The sequence below is a fragment of the Anopheles cruzii genome, chromosome 2 (assembly GCF_943734635.1).
Source record: "Anopheles cruzii chromosome 2, idAnoCruzAS_RS32_06, whole genome shotgun sequence".
Taxonomy (NCBI): domain Eukaryota; kingdom Metazoa; phylum Arthropoda; class Insecta; order Diptera; family Culicidae; genus Anopheles; species Anopheles cruzii.
Window position 1 is genome coordinate 35,785,699 of NC_069144.1, and position 22,460 is coordinate 35,808,158.

Below are 22,460 nucleotides of genomic sequence, written 5' to 3' on the forward strand. Positions count from 1 at the left end.
GTGATTTTGGCCACTTTTTGCGCCGAAAAAGCCATTCACTTCGCCAAGAGCCGCCAAGACATCTATTATTACGGTGGCACTTCGCGAACGGACGACGGACCGGCGCATCAGCTGTGTGGCGTATTTTGTGAATAATTAGAGGGGACCAATTTCGACAGCGGGCCCTTTTCCACATTCTACCACGAATCCTAAATGTACCAAGAGGACATTCACAAACAATTTCAAGTCTGGTGGAAAATTTACTAAAAGGAACTCAATAAATAACCCCAGAGATAACTACCAACAAAATCGTATCCGTTCGCGAGTAACAAACGTAAAGTGGGGCGTTTAGCTCAGGCACAACATTGCCTTGCTAATTGCTTATCAGTAACTTTAATACACCCACGAGGACACCGTCTACGGAACTGCGGCGATAATAAGCGCGGTAATCCGTTTCGCGTGCACATTCCGGGCCACGACTGCAGTCACGATTTGCGGTGCATTGCTTGCAGTGTAGCCGTTGGCGCCTTTCTTGCTCGTTGACGCTCTTAACCTGTTCGCACTATGCACCTTGCACGCGGCAATCGTAAGGTCCTCACAATGATGGAGAAAGTTTAGCTTACAGATCCCAGACCCGGCCCCGGCTGGGTGGCACTTACCGTGCAGAGTTTTGAAATTACATTATCGCCTTCGCCGCGAGTCTTCGTTGCGATTCCAAGAATGTGGACTTCATGGAGCGGAAGACAGCAGGGGGATCGTCGTCGTCGTCAGCACCATTTTTCGAGTACAAAATCAAATGATCGAAATGACCAGTTTGACCAAAGACCGAAATGACCTGTTGACGTAATTTGGCTGGCAACAAACGTTACTCAACCTGTTCCTGTGGAAGCGGCGCGTTTCAGGGAATAGTTTACGCCACGAACTTGTTATTCCTGTTTGGATGCTACGCGAGGTTCACGCACACACATAAGCACAGCGCGAGGTGAAGATATTTTGACTGGGTCACCTGTCGAACGCACGCACAAACCAATCTACCCGATATAGAACGGAGCACACGCAATCGATTCACACACAGAGCCTCGTAGGTAGGATTTAGGGCGCAACTGAACTCGGCAGATAATCGTGTATAAGATCGACGATTGTTGACATACGCAACGGAAGATCTTTTACGGCCGTTTACGGAGGAATTTGCTTCAATTTCACAATGCTGCTACGTGGCACTGCGGAGCGCACAAAAGTATTCAACGCAAATATCACTTCACACGAAGCACGGTCGATCACTTCTTCTCGACCCTCGCATTTTGTGTGACAGTTCGATCTTCACACCAGAACGATCGTTTCTTTCTGTGTGCGTTCCTCGTCTGGGCGTTTGCCTTCCTCACACACACACACACACACACCGACCACTACACACGGCGATTCGGCTCAATACTTTCCAAATCCGATCGCCATTTTGAAACCTCCTACGTGTGCACTTCTCGCGCTTCGTGTGTGTGCTGTTTTCACAGCACGAGGAAAGGGTTCGAACTTTATCTATCGACGTTTTTGGACCGAACGAAACGTCAAAATTTTTATGAAGTTGTTTTTATGAATTAGCCGATTTTGGAACCTAACTTTGAACCTGCAAACCTAACTTTGATGACGAATCTGACACCCGAGTCAACTTACGAAAATTCCGAAAAAAGCCGAGTCAACCTACGAAAATCCCGAACACGAAACGGAGAGCGGAGAGCCACAATTGAAGTCTCCACACACAGCCGAAGTAAATTTTGGAAAGCAAATTTCGGTGGACGGGGCGAAATATTTCGGGCTGTTTTGTTTTTTTACAGATTATTTGTGTTTATATTTGCAAGTTTAAGATCCATTGAGTTTTGATGCGAGAATTAAAACAGTTTTATGATGAATTTGTGTTTGAATTACAAGTAATAATTAAGTTAAAATTATTTTGCATTCGCCTCGGTTTCGCCTCTTCGCCTTCGCCTTCGCCGCTGTTCGTTCGTTCGCTCGCTTATTCAAAATACAAATCGGCCGTTGAAAATCGAAATTGATTTTAATTCGATATTCGTATTCGATATTAATACTTTACTTATTAGTTATTAGTTACTGATAAATTCTAAAACATAAATAAACAAAAATAAGAATAATAATAAAAATGTTCCAATTCTTCCTTGGTGAAATGTTTCAACAAATTCCAACAAACAACAAATTCCATGGCGAAATGTTTCACTGGCCGTTCAGTTGAAACATTCATCAATGTTCGAAATTTCGAAATGCAACGATGCGGAAATGTGCGCGATGTGCTGCCAAAATTTTAAACATTCAACGTGCTCCCTAAATATTCATCACAAGTTCGGTGATGTTTTTAGCAAACATATGTAAGTGTTATCTGGCTAGTTGTGTAATCATTACGCCGACAGTCACGGAACGGAGGAGTACAATGAGGTTAAATATTTCGAATTCGAGTCTTTCATTACTTCAGCGCCTTAAATGGAGCAGATCTGCTGTTAGTACAAAAAATGCAAGATGCATTTCGTAACAAGAACATGAGAGATTCAAGAGCAAGCAGGATAGCTGATGTTTGACTCTTCGATTAGAAGTAACCAATAATCTTGTAGTAATAAAAAATTAAATCTTCGAACAAACAGTCTCTGTCTCTTCAGATTTGGATTGATAAAATGAAGTGGCCATAGTTCAGTTGGCAACGATCTTGTCTGTCAACTAAACAATTACTGGCTCGTGTGCCCCCCGCACTCTGCAAGGATTGAGTTATCTCAACAAAACGAATCTAGACCTGTTTAGCACGAGGGTAGGGTAAAAACAATCTACAAGACGATATGGCTCGGCGATTATTTGCCAACCCAAAATGTGCGTGCGTGGCAAATTCCTTATCTAGGGAATTTCACTATGCACTACAAGAAATTACGATCATAGTATATGCTACATTAGATTGTGTAAACAGCTTCTGCAGCTTCTGCAGCTTTAGGACATTTCCTGAAGTTACAACGCAACAATAAAACAACATTTAACGTTATACTTTTAGAGTATCTTATCTTTATTGAGTAGCAATGTGTAGCGTGTTTTTGACACTAGCAAAACAACTGCACGTTTGAGCAAAATGCATATATACTGAACTACGATAACTATTTCAATTTGATTGTGTTTATAATATCGCGTAGTCTTATAATATTTTGAAACAACGAATTAGTAACCTAAAATAAATGCACGCTCAACTCACTCAAAGAAAAATCCTACCTTCCAGACAGAGGACCATAATGATTTATAACCGCAAAATGTTTATTGCTCTTCACTATTATCACTTCTCAGCATCAGTCGACGAATGCAATACAAAATATGGTCCCCCGGTAGCCATCCTTCAGTTGGCGTCCTGCAAAGTAAAATTAGGTTACATACCGCAGTCGATTGGAAAAGGATTTCGTTCTACTTACGGTGGGATTTCGTTTGCCATACTTGCTCCAAAACGTCACTTTACACTTGGTGCGTTTTCCGTCCTGCTTGTTGAAGATGGAGCACACATCAAATGGAGGGCAATACAAGTGCAAAGATACAGCCACATCTGTGTGGCTAGGATTTTCCACGCGATGAAGTCCTAAAGTGTCGTTAATGTAACACACGCCATTTGTTTCGAGGGTACTTCTCGACAGCTCCTCCAATTCATCCCCGTTGTACTCCGTTTCCTCAGTCGTGCTGGTATGCCCGTTTCCGATATCCGCTTTGGCATCCTCGTTAACCGACGCATCCTTGGGCCAAGCGAAACGCGTTTCCACCAACTGACCTTTCAGCATCTTCATAAAACAGTGTGAATCGGCGTGATCGTGGATGGCTGACGCGTGCCCTTCATTCCAGCACAGAATCATAAGATTGTATTTCCCGTTGCCAGCATCGACCAGATTTCTTGTGTAACTGTTACAGAGAGAGACAGAGAAAAGGAACTGCATACATATTTACGGTATAATGGCAAGTACGAACACAACAACAGTAACAAACACAATTCCAGGTGTAGCAAAATTTGCATACTCATCGTGTCTTGGACAAATCAATCGCAAGTCCAGACAGCACAATTAGTATTATCATTCCGTCGGTAGAACGAGTCTAAGATAAGTTAAATATCCATTTTTTGAGTGCGTTGTACTTTCACTTCAAAACTACAGAGGGTTAAGGGTTAAGTTAGATGGGTTGTATAAATTGATAATGGTAGTTTCTCTAGAATAAATATTAAAAACTGGGAATACTAACAGCTTAGAATACTGAGCAAATAGCTGTCGAAGCTGTCTATAACATGATCTAATTAAAAAAAACGAACATTACTGATTCAACGATTCAATGTTTTTTCCTCTTACCGGTAACGGTCGAATTTGGCGAACTTGCGCCATTCGGCAGGATTCGATTCATAACTCAGCATCAGATGATTTACGTAATGCACGTTAACGTGGTCGGATTCAAACGTTTTGCGCAGCTCTTCCATAAGATCGGTCAGCGTTTCGCACTTCCGCGCGTTCTTTAACGGCTTCTCGATCCCGGTGAAGGTTTTTGTCAACTCTCGCAAACGTCGTTCTCCATCCTCATTCTTGGAGTCGCGATCGTGGATGTTGTTGTTGTTGTTTTCCTCTACGGCCAGTGACGTCATTATATTTTTATGTTGACCAAGCTGATAACGCACCGTGGCCAATGAAGTTTGATGGTCAGATCAGATTGAGACGGGACGACGTGTTCTATGGAACGGCAAAGCACTCTAATAAGGTCGGACTATAATTGTGCGTTCTTATCGATTAATTATAGTGGAGGGTATTGAACAGAACGGTGTAGCAACTACAACATGCCTTCGAAGAGGGATACAAATGCCACCTTTAACAAGTGATCTCATAAATGTGGTGGAAACTGCGTCGTTTGAATACCACCGATCGTGTTGTCGTAGGTCGCCCGGAGTCGTTTAACTTAAGCCTGCGTGAAACAAGAAGAGTGGGTATGTCTATCATGGTGTTTCCATCCATGTTAGGCAAGTTGAATAGCCTTTTAAAAGCCATCGTCATCCGATAGTCGGCGACGCGCAAGGTTTACAAGCGAACATGCAACGAGGATCATTAAACGTTTCATGTTGGTCACTGTTGCTCGTTCGAGGGATGCCACAACAAACTGTGCATAAAAAACGAAAACCCAACAAAGAAACGCGCTGGAACCGCAATCCACAAAAGACACATATTTTGCATCAGAAAAACGCAATCCAAAATTGTTCACTTGTTTGTTCAAACACAAATCCTTCTGTACGTACTTCAGAAACATGTACAGCACTACATTCTACATTTTAATCAGCAAGTACCATCAAGTGGATCATTATCAGCCAGCAATAACAATTTGTAGTAAGGTCAAAATCGCCATTCAAATCAATCAAAACTGGATGACTGTTCGACAAAAAAATGTTTACATAAGTTATAAACTTTATACTTTTTTTCGGTTAGTTTTTTGTTGTTTTCTTTTTGAAGACATACTTTGCGCATACGAAAAAAAAATCTACATGTGTTAAATTACGGTAATTTGAAAGAAGTATTAAATTCACCGCATGATCAGAGAGGAAATTTCTCTTTTTATTTTATACTACCGGAGCAAAAAAAGGCAAATGGCGGTCAAATTTCACGGTTGACTTTCTCATGGAACCTAATTGGAATTATTAACCAACGATTAAGCACTACACTGTATCGTACGCTTTGAAATAACAACAATTGAGCAGGCTTACCTCTAGTAATAGTCAAATCCACAAATCAACAAGGATCAGAGGAACAAGTAGCAGCCACTTTAGTTCGGACACTTGAAGCGCTACTTCAATCGATGAGGTTTGTTATTAATGGTTGTCGAAGAAAAACTACCTCACGGGTAACCAAAGATTGCGCTGCGAGGCGCTATCGATACGCGTTTTTAAGATCCGATCGTCTCTTCTCGACACTTGTTCAGCGACTGGACCACATGCCAGTAGGGCTGGTTAATTTAACTTTTTTTGCACTAAACAACACACTTCCACAAGTGTGCTCCTTCCCTTCACGACACACTCCCTCTCGCATACCGTGCCCGCTTATCAGTGGCTGGCGACCCGACCAAAGGCTACGATGGCTTGCAGCGGACGTTCGCTGTTCACGTTGGGTTATCCCGCCACGGCAATACATAAGCACGTTGCAGTCTTACGCACACGAGGACTGCGGACGCACCCCCAGGTTTGCGTCCAATGGCGTCCGTCGGCTGCAGTCGACGTCATCAATCGCAAAAGAAAACTACGGCCAGTGGTGCGAATCGCTTGACCACACCACACGCGCACACATGGCGCGTTCAGTCGTTTTGCTGATGGTGCCCATCCACGAACTTTGTGCAAGACCTGGCAGGTTAGTTGTCTGTAGACGCGCGCAGCTCAGTTCGGTGAGTCACATTTGGCGGTAAGTACGGGCAAGAAAACGGTTCGAAAGAAAAACTCGAGAGAGCGCTTCCGAAATGGGGTATCCCGTGTAGATAACATAATCAAAGGAATCCTGTATGAAACGCAGTGTCGAAAAAAATTATGCTCGCCGTTGCTGACCCAAAGAGAACCGGTTTCGTGTTGGCAGTAGAAATTCCAAAACACTCAAAACGTTTTTCGGGGGAAAACCTTGCGTTGAAAACTGCATCCTACATGGGTTCATAAATTTTTATATATTTTTTTAAATTCTTTAGCAAGTGTGTAGAGCCAATTTGTTTCCTATCAATGCCTTGATTAAAAACAAAGATAAGAGCACCTTTCTACTGTCATTCAAATGCATCGAATGTTGCACTGATAACTTCGCAATTCCATTGTCGCTAGTTGCAAAGATCAACCGATACAAATAAGTAAATGGTAATGAAACAAAGGTGATCAAAATTTATTATCCTTCTTATCCGCCGGGCGGTGGCGGTCTTGGCCTTCACCAGAGACAATGTTAATCCGGTCCATCACCATGTCCACCGGTCTCGGGCATCGAATCCACGGGTAGCTTCCACGCTTATGTAATTTGGTAAACACGCTAAAACATCAATCTGCTTAGAGGTAAGTCATAAATGTTATCATGAACAAAACTCGCCGCGTTTATGCTAGCGAATCATCTGTAATCACACGACCTTCATCAACCAATTTCGAAGCTTATCGAACGATTATCAGTGTTTAGTCACTTATTTGCGATTTGTTCTCTTGTTGTTCCGCTGTTGCTTACTGTGAAGACAGCTCCAAGCGCTGACCTATTTCGCCATATATTTCGACCACAAACAATGTTGGGTGATCAATACGTCCACGATACAAAACGCGGTACCCGTTGGTGCCAACTGGTGTGGATGGCGCATTTGTTTTTCGGCGCTAATTGAAAACAGCCCACGTTATCAACATCGAGACAGTGTCCAATCAATTTGTAGAAATAACAATCATCGCCCACGTACATTGTTTTTTTCATTATCGCAAGCTTCAGCCGAACATTCTCAGCACATGTAAACAAGATCCACTTACTAAGCGAAGGATTAGGTACATCTCAATATCGCTAGATTTCAGGATGCACGATTAACGCTACGCACTTTCCCTTTATTGTTTGTTATGTTTATTGTTTATTATGCTGATATAATCCAAAACCAAAAAAAGATCAGCGAAAAACTATAAAACGACGTGAACTAGTTGCGAAAACCACCTTCCATTGAAGTTCGAGACTTTTATGTATTCACGAAATCGGTTAAATTGGGTTTAATAAAATGACTATAGATCCAATGGATGGAACATTCAAGGAGAACAATCGAACTATGCTGCTACTGGACAATCTTCAGACGGATTAAATTGCGGGGAAGATATATTGGGCTGCTATTTGTATTATTCGTCTTCAATGAAGGCAAATAGCTAAAATGTACGTCACAATTTGAAAATATCCATCCAAATCCATTGCTTGTCTTCCGTACAGGGGTAGATTATTGATCAGCTGCGCAAAGAAGTTTAAGCAACAATTAACTTATTAATTAATTAATTAATAACATATCCAATGAACCCATCCGAAATAAACCTAGAAACATTAATCTCCGAAGCATGATGGAGTTTCAAGGTGAGCGGTTTTTAAATTAACACGATCGGTTCAGCCGTTTTGATGGTTGAGGCGCTACGAACACAATTTAAACGCTATGGTTTCTTGAATAAACAAAGGAATCAAAAAGGAGTGCATAAATACGTGTACAAGACACAACACAAAAATAAAAAAAAACATATAAGATTTCTTTTAACATATCAACATTGCAAGTTTTTGTTTATTTGAATAAATACTGTGTTCTAGTTTAAGTAATAATTCTTCTTCTTTTGTCTTATCCAGCTGCAAACGCCCAGTAGACTTGGCCTGCAAAGAGAACTTGCTACAAAAGAATAAAAATAATAAAAACGGATTTTGACGACATTGAACTTGATTTATTTTTGTTCTCTTGTGATGAATGATTTTCTTTATACGCTCAATGATATTCATACAATATTCGAATGGTTAATGCAGCATTGTTTGCGTTGATTGTTGTTGTTGTGCACACTTCGGTTATGTTTTACATATTTATTTATCTTATACATGAGCATATACTGCTTCAAGATAATTGATGATTAACCATTCTTTCATATTTAATTACCATAGTAGGCGAGATATTACGGAAAGAAAAGACTTTTCTGTAATACAGTATTTTTCGGTGGCAAGAAAACCTTTGCCAACATTTCTGTGGATTGGAATCGAAACCGCGGAGCATTATCTGTTACTTCGTTTGGTTTGCCGAAATGATTTTTCGATTTCAAACTGTCGTACATCTGTCCGCTCCAGGAAATCACGCCTCTCAAGAAACCCATCCTTTCCCTTATTATGAGTCTGCAGCTCTTCATCGATTCCTTCGTGGCGCTTGAATCGATTCCAGTCCAGTTTAGTTTTCTCCAAAGTACTTAATTTGTTTTTCTTGCCAATCACGTTTAATACTGAGGCAAGCCCGGTACCGCGCAGGGGTAATCCTTTCGTTGTTTTAGGTGGAGGAGATATAGAGCTTGCTGAATCTTTTTCCTGGGCACGGCTTTCCTCGTGAGGTACTTCTACTCGTTCTCCAGCAAACTCGAAAATCTGTTCAACGGTTGGACTCTTGTTGTCAGCCGTTTTTTTGCAGAATGCAGCTGATTCTGCGTTCTTCGCTGCCACAGTTTGGCTTTTGCTAGTAGCGCTCTTGGATGCACCAACGGCGTCGGTTGCTTTAGTTTCTTTTGCGTTACTACTGCTGCCACCAAGAAAATCTGCCCATAGTGCATCAGTTCGTCGTTTTTCTTCTTCCTCATCAAGTTCTTTGCTGTCCTCGACATCCTCCCGCACAGCTTCCAGAGGATTCACTTTCGATGCTTTACATTTTTTCTTAACACCATCTGTGGGCAGCTTCCGCTTGCGCTTGCAACCTTTCGTGTCTCCTGTTGATTCGCCCAACGGAGGATCTTTGTCTTCCTCGTCCAATATACTATCAGAATCCGATTCCACGATGTCGGGGCGGAAGTCCTCGTCGCTTGCGTCACTATCACTGGGATACTCTTCGTGATTCATTGTTCCTGTTGTCCTGAAACGAACCACTCCGTAAACAAATCGAAACCTTTGCTTCCGCCAAATGAAGGAATACCTCGCCTTTCCGATAAGTAAATGCGTAGAAATATCACTTTACTTTTAACGTTCATTTACATAGCAAATCGACGTGTGTTTCACCCTCTGCTTTACTTGTTTAAGCAAAATGTAACGCCAAGAGATCAATCAATTTACGCACCGTTTTTGCTCATCAGAATTCATCAAAAACTTTGCCGCAGTTCTGGAAGTGTCAAAAGATAATTTGTCGGAGTTTTATCTCGTCTATTGTCGGAGCCAGTTTCTTGCAGCGGCAACACGGTAAGCCAACAACGGATAAATAAACAAAACTTTATAAAAAGATTTCATTTAGCATTAGCATTTAGATAAAGAGCTTTTCTGTGGAGTCGAAAACACATACAATATATTTCACCCCTAATTTTGCTGCAGAATGTTGAAAAACTCCCGAACCGAACCGAACATCTCCGAACCTTGTCGGACTTGTCAAGTCTGTTGTCATTTCAACGCTGTCGAAATGACAGAAACGCAAACCTTGATTTTAGTTGTTTCGTCTTCGTCTCAACAAAACTTTTTGTGTCTTTTGTGAAATAGCTCATATTTCACCTGCTTGTTGCAATCTCACCAAAGTACGTGGACAAAGGACTCGTAGCAAACAAAACTCGTATCGGTATCGTAAAACTCAAAGTCCCATTGGTCGAAAGAAACATCCCGAATAAAACGAGGGGCCGTGTGCGAAAAGTAATTGTTTAGCGATCCTTGTTCGTCGTAAGCTTATCGAGCTTTCCGGTGCTGTTTGCAATTCGTTTTTATTGTTTAGTCTTTAGTGTGTGCAAAGCAAAGATTGCAATCGTCGTGATGTTTTAAAGGAATCGACGCCGTGTCAAAATATCAAGCTATAATTATCAACGTTTACTGTGCAACTATTCGTTGGAACGCAGGATCCAAGCAAGGCCATTGGTAGCGAAACGGGCGGTTTCATCTAACGCAATTGAAAGGGGAATGGTTTCAATCCAAATCGCATGGCAGTAGGCGATCGAATAGAAAAACAAGCCAGAGCGGAGCGTACAACGTGCGATTTGTTCCACAACCCACAAACATTCCATTGTTTTTGGTGATGAAAAGGTAAAATAATCGCCAAGGGTGCGCTGCGGCCATTTCATTACTGCGCAAAACCACGGAAAGAATTCCACAAGTTACAGTGATAATAGTGTCTATTGTTAACTAATTTGAACCATGGTACTGAGAACCTTTAGTGGGGAAAAAACTCTTGAAAGTTGAAAAACGGCTATCATCATCGTCCGCGGTTGCCACCTAATCAACAAAGCTGTACTAGCTATCGAAGGATCTTAGTCATATTCGGTGTCAATAAATGGAGAAACCTACGGATGACTGCAGTGGCAGGACCTGTAGCAGTTGTACATACTGATACAAAGGTATTCACATAATGCGTTAAAACATGCAACTTACTAAATACTCAATTGATATTATTACCAACACTGTTTCTACGAACTGCGAATTTACCGCTTTTACAAACAACACCAGGCTGTTCAATAAGTTTTGAGCTTCAAAAACAGTGGGCGCAGCTGCTAACCTAATGTTAGGTTGGTACACTCTTCATATGAACGTACGTGAAGTTTCATTTCAATCTTAATTTTATTCTGTGTTTACAAGCCATTTACTATCGACGTATCATAGTATTTTTTACAATGGGAAAAATCAAGTTTCGTGCAGTGATTGATTTTTTTTTAAAGTAAAATAAAATTTTTGAACGAATGTTGAAAGTATGTAATGTAAAGAGGCTTCGCCGGATTACAGTAAAAAGATGGGTTGCTGAATTTAAAGGTCGTCGTACAAGCCTTGAAGACGATCCACGTCAAGGACGTCCAAAAACAGTAGCAACACCTGAATTTGTTGTAAAAATACAGGATATCGTATTGTGAAATGGATAATGGATGGTAAAATGGATTTCAAAAGGATAAAGTGGTTTTTCCGCATTGAATCATCACTATGGATAAGACTTGGGTTCTAGCAGCATGATCCTGAATTAAAACAAGAGCTTGAGGAGTGGTGTGAACCTGGTTTTTCGGCTCCTAAATGAGTTCGTGTAAAGAAACCCCCCAAAAAAGGTGTTAGCATCAGTTTTTTAAAGATGCGAATGGATTGTTGTTGGCGGGGCAGCGTTTTCCATCAAATGATGAGGTCAGAACAACTGTGGAAGTGTATTTCGCAGTCCTTCCAGTTTCTCACTTCAGGGATGGAATTCACAAATTGGAATCTCGGTGGAACAAGGGTATCGATGTTCAGGGAGACCATGCTGAAGAATAAAATGTATTTCAAAGCATGAAATTTTGTTTTTCTTATTAAAGCTCACAACTTATTGAACAACCCAGGATGTTATACGCCTCGCTCACCACGAAAGATGGAAACAGAAACCATGTACATTAGATTAATTTCACTTAAAAAATGTTTTTAAATAAACATGCTTCTAAAAAAGTTACATGAATTATCAGTGATAAAAATGATCAAACTGAAATTGAAGAGTGCTGTAAGTGTATTTCGAACTGTGCTTTAGATTCAAATTGGTTTGCGTCAGTTGAAACATGAACATCAGCTAGTATTATTCAAGTAATCTTTTCATAATTACCAGTTTATAAAAATTCTTATTCATCTATATGATCGTTTTTGTTTTATTTCACAGAACCGCACAATGGTGCACAGTGGTGCGTTGGTATCGCACTCTCTGTTGCGACCTTCATCTTCCGCTGCTGTTGTCGCCGTGCCCTTTGCCCCGGTCGCACTACTATTATCGTCACTATCAGGACCTAGCAGCGATCCACTAGCAGCCGTAGCCACCGTTCCGTTCCCCTTAAGCGTGGCGTCCTGCGTATGCGATCGTCCTTTAACGTTGGGATCGGCTAATAGTGTATCGTCGTCGTCGTCGTCGTGGTCGTCCATAGCGTTAGCGTACCAAACGTCAATTCCGGTTGTGTTGAAGAACAGGTCTAGACCATCCGACAATAGTACTACACAAGAAATAGAAAACGGCTGGAGAGGAGCGCCTTTATTGCGTCTCGAGCGCAGTAAGTCCGATCGTCGCGCTTCTTATCAACGAAACCCCACAGTTCTGCGACCGACAACGCGGCGGTCTAGGAACGTGTCGCAAGTTCGTGTTTCAAACGGTTTTCCTCTAATCCTCTCGCACACCAGCACCAACCACTAGTATAACATACTTTATTGGGTAGTACTAGTCAAAGGTTCAACCTTAGCTTAAATAAGGGACATACATTAGCAGACGTCCGGATAGGTAGCCTGAGCGATAATGATGTACAGCAAGGACGGTATCTCGGAGCTGGACACGATCGCAAATGTGATTGGTTTGCGAGGAGTGGGAACCTCCTCGTTGCGCACCTTCGTCGAGATGTGGTATCACATCTTTCTATGGGGTCTGTTTTCGTCCATCTTCGTGCACACGTGCGCCGCGGTGATAGCGTTCGTGACGCTTCGCAAACACAAATTTGGCCGTTTCTTTTCCATATTCATCTTCGTGATGGGCGTCCTGTCGCCGGCAACGGGGGGCGTTGTTAGCAGTACCGTCATTGCCTTCGTACATCGTGCTTCTAACTTTCAGATGTCACCGATCGCGGCAATGGTTTGGGGCGTCGGCCAGACGATTGTGTCTGCAAGCTTTGGATTTACGCGAATCCTGGCGACGCTATAAGCACACTGTTCCGGTTTTCAAAACTTGCCTGCGAAGGCACTTGAACATCATTGTTCTCACAGAAACACTAGCTGCCTGTCAACATGTATGTACGGCGTGGCAAGGGATATGTTTACAGAGAAGGAGAGTATAATGCAAGGAATCCTTTTAAAGACTGGTATTTTGTTGAACAGCCTGTCGTAGGGGATGATTGTGATAAAAGCGGCGTGTGAGAGCGGGATGAAAAGGGCCTGTTGATGGTTTTTGGACATAAATTCCATTGCTTTCTGTTATTGAAAACCATGTGCACAGGGCGACGGAAAACGATACACATCACAGCATCATCACTTACAAAATCCTTTACGCAAATCGTTTCTCGCCGACGACCAGCTGTTCAGCCGTACAGGAAAGGGCGCGGTTTATTTCAAGGAAAACGAGCAATTTCGATCATAACCCTTAGAGAAAATTCTAAAATTCACACTTCGAAAGATGTATGCAGCGTGATGCGACGGGCACCAAAAATCAATAGGCGAATAATTTTAGGGCGGTCTTCGGCGTAAGAAAATATAATCAATGCATAAATCGAAGGGGAAAATCCACATTTCGCAAAGGCTGCCTGTAAATGTTGGTGAGCGAAGCTTGGGAAATCATGTGATTGTTTTTCTGTAGAAAACGATAATCATTGGCCATTTTTGCCGCGGAAAAATAAAGAAAAACACGCGAATGGCGCCATGTACATGTATGCCTGTGATTTTTGTCAGAATGCGTGTGCGTGTGTGAATGCTTGTGTAAAATGTATGTGCGTGAAAGCTTGCTATAGTGCTTCAGATAGAGGAATCCATACAAAATAGTCACAATTAACTAGTAACCAATGGAAGCAAACGAATCGACAAATAGTGATGACCCAATATCTTAAGTAAACCACGCTAGTTATATATAATTCACAAAATCATATGCGAAGATGCTCTACAAAACCCGTGTAGTGCTGTAGTGGTGACGATATTTAAGTTGGCACCTAATTTGCTCCCCATCATCGAGCGCACGATCATGGGTTCTGCAAACAAGGGTGATCATTGGACACAGCATAATATTTTCCATTTTAGTTACGTATCACACTCTTCCAGACTGGAAGCCAATAAACAAGATACGTTGCAGTTGATTGCAATTGATTAGTATCATTGTAGCTGTCATAAAAAAAGTCTTTTCCTAGAATGTAGAACACATTGCAGTATCGTGTTTGCGATGTGGTATATTTGGATTTTGGGATCCTTTTCAGTACAGTTGAACGTAGTTGAACTTTTTTTAAAGTTCTTTGTTGGTTCCACGTTCCATCTACTATCCCGATAGGTAAAAGTGCCCGATACAATGCATATAGTGTTTCGTTTCGTTTGATTTGAATTCATTTTGATTTCGCAAACCTGGAGGAAGGAATTTCTTAGCTTTTGTGGTAAACAGTCACATCACTAGTGGGAGCAAGAGAGCAAGTATGAAAATAAACTGAATCAATTCAAGAACAATAAAGAAGTTCCAAGGTATTCGCTCCATTAAACGGTGATGACATAAAGAAAGTAACTGATAATATAAAACAGAATTGACCAAAGAAACATTACACCCAAAGAATGCGAACGATTTACCAGACAAATTTATGTTGAGTTACAATTATTTCGTAATGCTACAATTACCGGTAAATTTAAACCATCTCGAAAATATATTGCATGACACATACCGTTTGCGCATTTAACAACCTTGAACAACCTCTCACCTTTGCATGTGTTTGTCTTGGCTTAACCAGAAATGTCAAAGGAATAAACAACGTGCTGTGGACGAGAACGTAAACCAATTTTTGATTTAGAAAATATTCATTAGCAAGGTTCAACAATGTACCTTATGTACGATAGCAATGAGCAGGGCGAACGCCTTTACACACTGAAGGTAAATTGCTATTTGCATACCACCGAAACATCATCTTAACCTTATTATTTTTTCGCAGAAGCATAACTCTGCCGGTACACCAACACAATCGGCACACCCGGCGCGATTTTCACCGGAGGACAAGTTCTCTCGGCATCGTATTATCATCAAGAAACGATTCGGACTATTGTTAACTCAAAAGCCCGAACCTATTTACTAATAATTGAATAGTTACTTAATAAAGTTTGAGATAAAACCAAAGAGTCGTATAGCTCAGATTTATTAACCTCACTTGCAACCGTAAGATCATTTCAGTTTTCGGGCCATTCCCACGGTATAGTCGTAGAGTTTGGTGTTCATAAACTCACCGCGCATATCGAGTACGTAAAAGAGTGCCCGGTTTTTTATTTTTATCGGCACAGTCACACGGGCCGCTTCTCGGGATTCTTGGGCGGAGACGTATTTTAATGGAACATCCATAATTCGATTTGTACCAAATGGAGCATAAGTTACAACGCTGACCAAATCCCCACCTTTTCGTAGCACCAAATAGCGCACAGACCGTAAGGTGAACATCCACGATGCAAACAATACTCCGTATCCTTAAATGAAATTGAATCATATGAAACTGTATAAATAACGTAACTATGTTACTAGCTTCTCTTACCTATGCAGAAACACATTATGGCTATGCTGTTGCGGTACTTGTTTTCGCCAAGATTAATCTTTTGGTACCACGGTAAATCGACGGCCTCCTCTTTCTTTACCGGTGCATCCCGGAGTGTAGTGTAGGAAAAGTGACACAAATAACCCCAGAACAAAAACTGGGATACTGCAAAAATGTTAAGCATTTTAAAGAAACGAGGATTTTCGTACTTAAACAGCATTATATCCTTTGGCACTTTAGTGTTCACATCGTACACACGGGGAGCAATCTGTGATGAAAGGTTCCGGAAAGATCCCGGCTTTTTGGCAGGAACAAACCGCCAACACAAACTGTGCATCACTGAAGATGTTCTGCAGCAGTTATTGCTGAATTTTGTTAATAATCCAACAAGCATCTTGGATGCGTAATTTTACCTTTACTACTTTATTACCTAACAGCATTGCCCGTTTGAAGCAGATTTGTTTACGTTTTTTAGGGAGTGTGAAACTCTCGCGAAACTGCTAGCGTTCGGCACAGTTGTTTCGAGATGAAATTGGAAACGGTCATAATTCATCTATCCGATACTTTGCAACAGGATTCACATACGATTTGACATTTTTACGCTCGGATTTACGGTTCGTGTTCGTGTAGAGTTGTGATTTTTGTCAACCTCGACGCTCGTGAAGTTGCTCCATAAATTTCCACACAAGACAACGTGTTTTTATGCGTTCCTCTTAAGTTACGTTCTGCTCCTTAAGTTTCGCATTCAGTGTGCAGAGACCTTAAGTGTTTGAACCACAACATTGTTTTCCGCGTGATCAAAAAGTTTTGCGAAATTGGAATTTCCGCGGGCTATCCGATTTTCGTTTTTTTTGTGGCGTTTGGTTGACATGTTAGTGACTTATTGTGAAAACTTCGGCCATTTTGAGTAATCGGTCAATTTTCGACAGCTGTTTTACTGTGCACGCTCATCGGCGATGATTGCTTCTTCCAAAATATGGATGGCAAGGAATCTTTATGAAATTTTGTGCGAAAAAAGGAATTAGGAGAGCGGCCGCAATCGAAATGTTGACTGTGGCTTCCCAATTTCGCAAAACTTTTTGATCAGCCCTCGTACAAACAACTTGTCACTCATATTCTAATTTTCATATAATTTTTATATCTATTCTCGTCAGTCTTTTGATTTAATTGGACCTTCAGATCTCTTCTCTTTGTTGTTACACACTCCGAGACCAAAATTACAGATCGCAGATGTTCGAATGAAATGCTCCTTCTCCCTAGTTCAATGCATATCTTAGGTATCAATTTAGTCCCGAGCGTAATTCTTAAATAGTTAAGTTTGTCTTATTTCAAGATTAGGTAGATCGCTTCTTTTTACAATGACGATAACGTGTTTGACCGGTCAAGGAAGAAATATTTTTTCAGAGAAGTATAGAGTCCAAAAAGTTGCGATAGTGCATGAACTGTCAAACTTCGTGCTGGCTTCGGCGATTATCCAAGGCAGATCGTTCGAACAATTTCCTGTGATGAACGCCAATTCGTGTGTGAAATCTTTGTTATTCAGACGTGAATTCTGTGCTCTCTGTGCTCTGTAGTCTACAAAATGTAAGTAAATCATTTATTAAACATTTGTTCACTGGTTGTTTTAGTTCTTTGAATACTTGTTCCAGACTTGTCGATTTGTACATTTTCTTTCTCTTGTCTAAACCATTGCTTTGATTTATTGTTTTCGTTTGTTGACTTATATATTATGGTCAAGTTTCTATTTTTTTACTTAATTTGTTAGTTCTAGTGAAACGCCACTTGGTAACGTTATAAAAATATAGATTAGGCAAGTTCGGAAGCTGGGCCGTGCTTGTTATATTACGTGGGGCCGCCTGAAATAATATAAATGGTACCTTATATTACTTGTATGTTGTTCGACTGTTGATACTTCACACACACTTTTGTGTTAAGAAAGTGTAAGTGTAGTACCGCATGTAAAAACAATATGGCAGCCGACCGTAAAATCCGCTCTCTCACTCTGAATAGAAACACTCTGCGTTAGTATGCGTGAGAACATGTTCATACTGGCTATGAGAGAGAGAAGCGGGGCCACAGTACTTACTTTACTTTAGAGAGAGAGAGTACTTTGTACTTTACTTACTTTATAAATTTGTTTACAGTGAGTTAACATATATAACCCGATGCTTTTTTAAACTGCAAATTGATATTTACTGAAATTTTATGCCATTAATTCAACATTTGCCAATTTTAAATATACTTAAGTACAGTTGGCATACTATGAAAATTTTGTAATAGTACAGTTTATGTCGGTCATACTCTCGCTTTGCTGATCGGAATTTATTGAATTATCGAACTTTATGGCGTCTTCGGGTGTTCATCAAAAGCGGAATAAAATTGGTGGAGCATTCGTACACGAACTGCTTCGTTGTTCAGACGTGAATTCAGTGCTGTTCGTTTCGTAGTTCATAAGTCTCGAACATGTGAGTAAATTAATTGTTGTTGTTATTATCTTTATTATAGATACTTTGAGCTTGAAGCTTCTTTCGTCTCACCAGCAAATTAGTTGTGCCTCCATTGTTTTTTTTGCGTCATATCGAACTAACCCTTTTTACTTCTTAGTTCTGGTTTATACATATAACATTGTTGAGATAAAAGTTGGGCCTTTTCGGAAATTAGGTCAGGTTCGTTCTATCATGTCGGCCGTAAATAATGACTCCTTATATTATGAAAGGAAGTATTAGCAAATGCGTTTACGGCTCTTCGTTTCGATTTCTTATACGACTTCACGCACACTTTTATTCAAAGAGTGTAAGCATGGATTCATAATAAAAATGCAGTCCACCGTACAAAACCTTTACGGCTTTGTCTGTGCTAGTATGCGTGAGCGCAGGTTGGCATTGGCTCTGGGAGAGAAGACTCAATTCTCCAATCTTGTTTTAGAGAATGAGAAGTTTTGTTAAATTGAGTAATATAAAGCATAGTTGTTCATGAGGCGAATTTAAATAACATATATAAGCCGATGCAATTCCTAATTGGTAATCGATATTGATTGAAGTTGAATGGCATTTATTCAACATTAGCCGATTTTAAATATACTATGGTCTATGAAACTATTGTACTAGGAGGATATATGTTGGTCATCCATACTCTTGAAAATAATCTGATTTGCCGATCGTCCAGATAACTCATGTGATCATTTAAAGTGAATACTTTCACAGTGTTTAGAGTCTAAAATGTTGTCGTAGTTGAACAAGAACTAAACTAATTGAACGGTCAAATTGCGGGAATGGAACAAGGAATGGCATTCGTATGATGAACGCTAATTCCATTGCAAAATTTTAGGTTTTCAGCTATAAATATAGTGCTCTTTGTGGTTCGTAATCACGAACATGTAAGTAAATTACTTGTGATAAGTGCCTACATTAGGTTCTTGTGGGTCCTATTGTTTTTTGTATACTTTTCTTTTCGTTCGTTCCGTTTTATACTTCTTTTGTGGTTGCTGCCTCCCATTTTGCTTTGTTTTTTTCTGATCTAAAACTATATATATAGAACGCTGTTTAGACAAAATTTAGCCCCTTTGCGGAAATTAGTCCGTGCTTGTTCAATCATGAGTTGTCCCTCCGTACCGCCGCATCATTTGTTTTAGGAAGACCATTTGATGAGTAGGCGTTGTCACTAAGTTCGTTAAAAAATCATTAAAATCATAAACAATTGTTCTCTCCATCATGAACATAAATGTATGGCAATGTGTGACGATACAACACACCAATTGTCCAATTGTGGTTGTCGTTGTGTTGTTTAAGTATTTAATGTGTTCTTAACGAACCCAGCTGGGTTTCTAAGGCAACATTGCGGTGGAGCGAGTGACAACTGTCTTGGCTGAAAACATTTTAAATTATACCTTATATTTTGAATAGCAACATTTCTTAAAAAGCCCCTTTGTGCTATACTCTTCATTTGAATTTCCTACACAACTTCACGCACACTCGTAATAAAAATGTAGAAGTATGTGTCTGTGCTAGTGTGCGTGAGCGCAGGTAGGCATTGGCTCTGGGAGAGAATTCTTAAGACTCTGAATTCTCCAATCTTGTGAGAAGTTTTGTTAAGTGTTAAGTAATATAAAGCAGTTCATCGCGCAAATTTCAATAAAATTCATATGCCGATGCATTTGTTGATTGCGAATTGATATTTGTTGAAGTTGAATGCCGTTTATTCAACGTATGCAAACTTTGTACAGTTACTTAAGTACAGTTAGTATACCGTGGAACTTTTGTAATAGTAGAGTTTTTGTCGGTCATCTATAACCTAGCTTTGCTGATCGGAATTTATTAAATTATCGAACTTTATGGCGTCTTCGGGTGTTCACCAAAAGCGGAATAACGGTGGTGGAGCATTCGTACACGAACTGCTTCGTTGTTCAGACGTGAATTCAGTGCTGTTCGTGCAGTGCCTCGAACGTATGAGTTGTGTGCCACGAAAATTAGTTGTGGTAAGTTCCTCCATTGGGTTTTTTGCGTCATATCGTCATTCTTACATATCGGATTACACATTTTGTTTACCTTCTCTAATATACTCTTCTAATTATTCGGTTTTTTGGTATTGTTGTGGTATCTTATGGGAAATTCTTCCTTCTTAGTGAACTTCTTATACGTATAACGAAACGTAAGTTAGGCGCCGCTCGTTTTATCATGTCGGCCATTTCATGTACATAACATTTAATGATACGTTATATTATAAAGGGAAAGTTTAGAAAATGCGCTCTTTGTACGATAGGCTCTTCATTTCGATAGGTTATATTTCACGCACACTTTTGTCTAAAGAGCGCGATTGGTTTGTAACAAGCAGGCAAGAAACAGTCGATCGTACAATACCATTGCGGCCGTTAGAAACATGCTGCGTTAGTATGTGTAAATGTACGCTGACTCCCTATGATGAACATGTTGTTACAGGATGAGAAATTTGGGCAATTGTGCGCTGAATTCACCTTCGTCGAACAGATTTTGAGATCTAGTTCACCGTGCCGTAAAGTATGTTGTCTATCGATATTAGACTTATTTCATTTATGTACTTATAATGTAATAATATATACGTATTGTAATAATAGACAAGAATAGCGATTTGAAACTTTTTTCAAAAATACCTAGGATTTTATTTAAACTTTTGAACGTTCAATGCAAATGTTTGTATTGGTATTTTGTCATATGAAATTCAGTTTATGAGTATAGCGGAGTTTTATAAGCTAACTAGCTGTTCCCGGCACGCGTCGCTGCGCCTCATTTCATCAAACACACCGCAAGCGGAAATTTTGGAAAGCAAATTTCGGAACGTCCAAACGCGTTGTCTTGTATGGGATTGTATGGGACACTTCACACCGTCAACGACGTCATCGCCGAACGCCGACGTCGTTAAGGGTTAAGGGCCGGTCCACACGTAACGATGCATCGTTACAGATAAAAAAAATCTGAAGCGTCGGACTAATTTCCATACCAATCCATACCAATTCCATGTGTGCGTGTGCTGATGGTGGATAGACATGTGTGCACCATCAGCACACGCACACATGTATGGAAATTGGTCCGAAATTAATGCTCGACGCTTCAGATTTTTTTTACCTGAACCGGGCTTTATTCCTCGATTGGGAGGCGTTTCAGAGGACTTCTTGGTGAGGTATCCGATCGGCTTCCTTTCCCGCTTCCCGTTGAATACATGTCAAAACTTGCAGCAGCTCAATTCGGCTTGAAAACTATCCGAGTTTTGCTGAAATTTACCCAAATTTTGTATGGGAGCCCTCCTTTGTAAAGTGGAGAGGGGTTTCAAACATTCACCAGAACATTTCCCCTTCCCCAAAACTCCCGCATGCAGAATCCATGCTCGAAAACAACCCGAATTATGCTGAATTTTATGTTACGTTTGTATGGGAGTCCCTCCTCCCCGGAGATGTGGGAGGGTCAAGCTTTCCTATTCACAATCCCATTTCAAAAAACTACGCTGTGTAAAATTTTAAGCGGATTAGTTCAGAAGTTTTGGAGAAAATCCGGTACAGACACTCAAACAACCAAACAACCATTTTTATATCTATCCAGCTGTCAAACTTCGTGCTTCGTTCGGCTTTGCACGGTTGACCTAACGGTTCTTCGGAAGTGTTGGCGCATTTGTGGTTAAAAGTTGGAATTTGCATTTGTGCATTTGTGGTTAAAAGTTGGAACAGTGGAACGGTTTTAGCTGGGTAAGGTCTCGTGCTCGTGATGCGTTATAAAGTGGCGTATTTTGGTCGTTTTTTCTCAATTTTCTGCGAGTAACGACATCGTTTCAAGTTATTATTTGTGTTCAGTTGTTTCTATTGCCGACTTTAGAGTTGGGGGCCGAATTTTAGGGTTATGTTTTTGTTCGTTTTTGTTCAGTTGCCCATTACGGGCTAACGTAAATATCTTGTTTGTTCCAGCGCTATTTTGTGTTTAATTCAGTTTTGTTTAGAAAGAATCTCATTTGGCTGTAGAGTATTGGGTTGTTTCGGGAGTGCGTAACGAAGGCTCATGAGAAAAGGTTGATTTTAGTTCCGTTTTCCAGTCTTCAGATGTGTGTATATCCATGGGACAGAGAGACT

General features: G+C 40.5%; 5 protein-coding genes across 8 annotated transcripts; 2 read left to right on the top strand and 3 right to left on the bottom strand.

The window, feature by feature from the left end:
• Positions 1–3,016: 3,016 nt before the first annotated feature.
• LOC128277886 (cysteine dioxygenase type 1) lies at positions 3,017–5,936 on the bottom strand. 2 transcript variants are annotated; one of them, XM_053016487.1, is made up of 4 exons: positions 5,729–5,936; positions 4,338–4,709; positions 3,426–3,900; positions 3,017–3,364 (listed from the first exon to the last, which is right to left on the bottom strand). In XM_053016487.1, exons 2-4 carry the CDS (start codon positions 4,622–4,624, stop codon positions 3,353–3,355), a joined length of 774 nt encoding a protein of 257 aa, XP_052872447.1. In that variant the 5' UTR covers positions 4,625–4,709; positions 5,729–5,936; the 3' UTR covers positions 3,017–3,352. The 2 variants fall into 2 exon arrangements, with proteins under 2 accessions (XP_052872447.1, XP_052872449.1); XM_053016489.1 differs by having other exon boundaries at positions 4,338–4,729.
• Positions 5,937–8,438: 2,502 nt separating this feature from the next.
• On the bottom strand, positions 8,439–9,781 carry LOC128267451 (craniofacial development protein 1). Its single transcript, XM_053004282.1, has 2 exons — positions 9,637–9,781; positions 8,439–9,576 (listed from the first exon to the last, which is right to left on the bottom strand). The coding sequence occupies exon 2, from the start codon at positions 9,561–9,563 to the stop codon at positions 8,739–8,741; it is 825 nt and encodes a 274-aa protein (XP_052860242.1). The 5' UTR covers positions 9,564–9,576; positions 9,637–9,781; the 3' UTR covers positions 8,439–8,738.
• A 416-nt stretch (positions 9,782–10,197) lies between these two features.
• On the top strand, positions 10,198–14,767 carry LOC128277507 (transmembrane protein 170B). Of its 2 annotated transcripts, none has more exons than XM_053015975.1 (2): positions 10,198–11,029; positions 12,295–14,767. In XM_053015975.1, exon 2 carries the CDS (start codon positions 12,916–12,918, stop codon positions 13,312–13,314), a length of 399 nt encoding a protein of 132 aa, XP_052871935.1. In that variant the 5' UTR covers positions 10,198–11,029; positions 12,295–12,915; the 3' UTR covers positions 13,315–14,767. The 2 variants fall into 2 exon arrangements, with proteins under 2 accessions (XP_052871935.1, XP_052871934.1); XM_053015974.1 differs by having other exon boundaries at positions 12,295–12,902.
• Positions 14,768–15,098: 331 nt separating this feature from the next.
• Positions 15,099–15,459, top strand: LOC128267335 (H/ACA ribonucleoprotein complex subunit 3). 2 transcript variants are annotated; one of them, XM_053004145.1, is made up of 2 exons: positions 15,099–15,225; positions 15,284–15,459. In XM_053004145.1, exons 1-2 carry the CDS (start codon positions 15,172–15,174, stop codon positions 15,422–15,424), a joined length of 195 nt encoding a protein of 64 aa, XP_052860105.1. In that variant the 5' UTR covers positions 15,099–15,171; the 3' UTR covers positions 15,425–15,459. The 2 variants fall into 2 exon arrangements, with proteins under 2 accessions (XP_052860105.1, XP_052860107.1); XM_053004147.1 differs by having other exon boundaries at positions 15,100–15,225; positions 15,287–15,459.
• On the bottom strand, positions 15,458–16,329 carry LOC128267334 (transmembrane protein 223). The gene is made up of 2 exons (XM_053004144.1): positions 15,872–16,329; positions 15,458–15,806 (listed from the first exon to the last, which is right to left on the bottom strand). The coding sequence occupies exons 1-2, from the start codon at positions 16,263–16,265 to the stop codon at positions 15,511–15,513; spliced, it is 690 nt and encodes a 229-aa protein (XP_052860104.1). The 5' UTR covers positions 16,266–16,329; the 3' UTR covers positions 15,458–15,510.
• Positions 16,330–22,460: the final 6,131 nt, after the last annotated feature.

Excerpts from the sequence above, each read along its gene's own strand:
- LOC128267334 (XM_053004144.1), bottom strand. The coding sequence starts at position 16,265 with ATGCTTGTTGGATTATTAACAAAATTCAGCAATAACTGCTGCAGAACA. Across the intron at positions 15,807-15,871 it reads CATAATGTGTTTCTGCATAG|GATACGGAGTATTGTTTGCA; the intron begins GTAAGAGAAGCT and ends ATTTCATTTAAG.
- LOC128267335 (XM_053004145.1), top strand. The coding sequence starts at position 15,172 with ATGTACCTTATGTACGATAGCAATGAGCAGGGCGAACGCCTTTACACA. Across the intron at positions 15,226-15,283 it reads AACGCCTTTACACACTGAAG|AAGCATAACTCTGCCGGTAC; the intron begins GTAAATTGCTAT and ends ATTTTTTCGCAG.
- LOC128277886 (XM_053016487.1), bottom strand. The coding sequence starts at position 4,624 with ATGACGTCACTGGCCGTAGAGGAAAACAACAACAACAACATCCACGAT. Across the intron at positions 3,901-4,337 it reads GCCAAATTCGACCGTTACCG|TTACACAAGAAATCTGGTCG; the intron begins GTAAGAGGAAAA and ends TCTCTGTAACAG.
- LOC128267451 (XM_053004282.1), bottom strand. The coding sequence starts at position 9,563 with ATGAATCACGAAGAGTATCCCAGTGATAGTGACGCAAGCGACGAGGAC.
- LOC128277507 (XM_053015974.1), top strand. The coding sequence starts at position 10,982 with ATGACTGCAGTGGCAGGACCTGTAGCAGTTGTACATACTGATACAAAG. Across the intron at positions 11,030-12,294 it reads TTGTACATACTGATACAAAG|AACCGCACAATGGTGCACAG; the intron begins GTATTCACATAA and ends TTTATTTCACAG.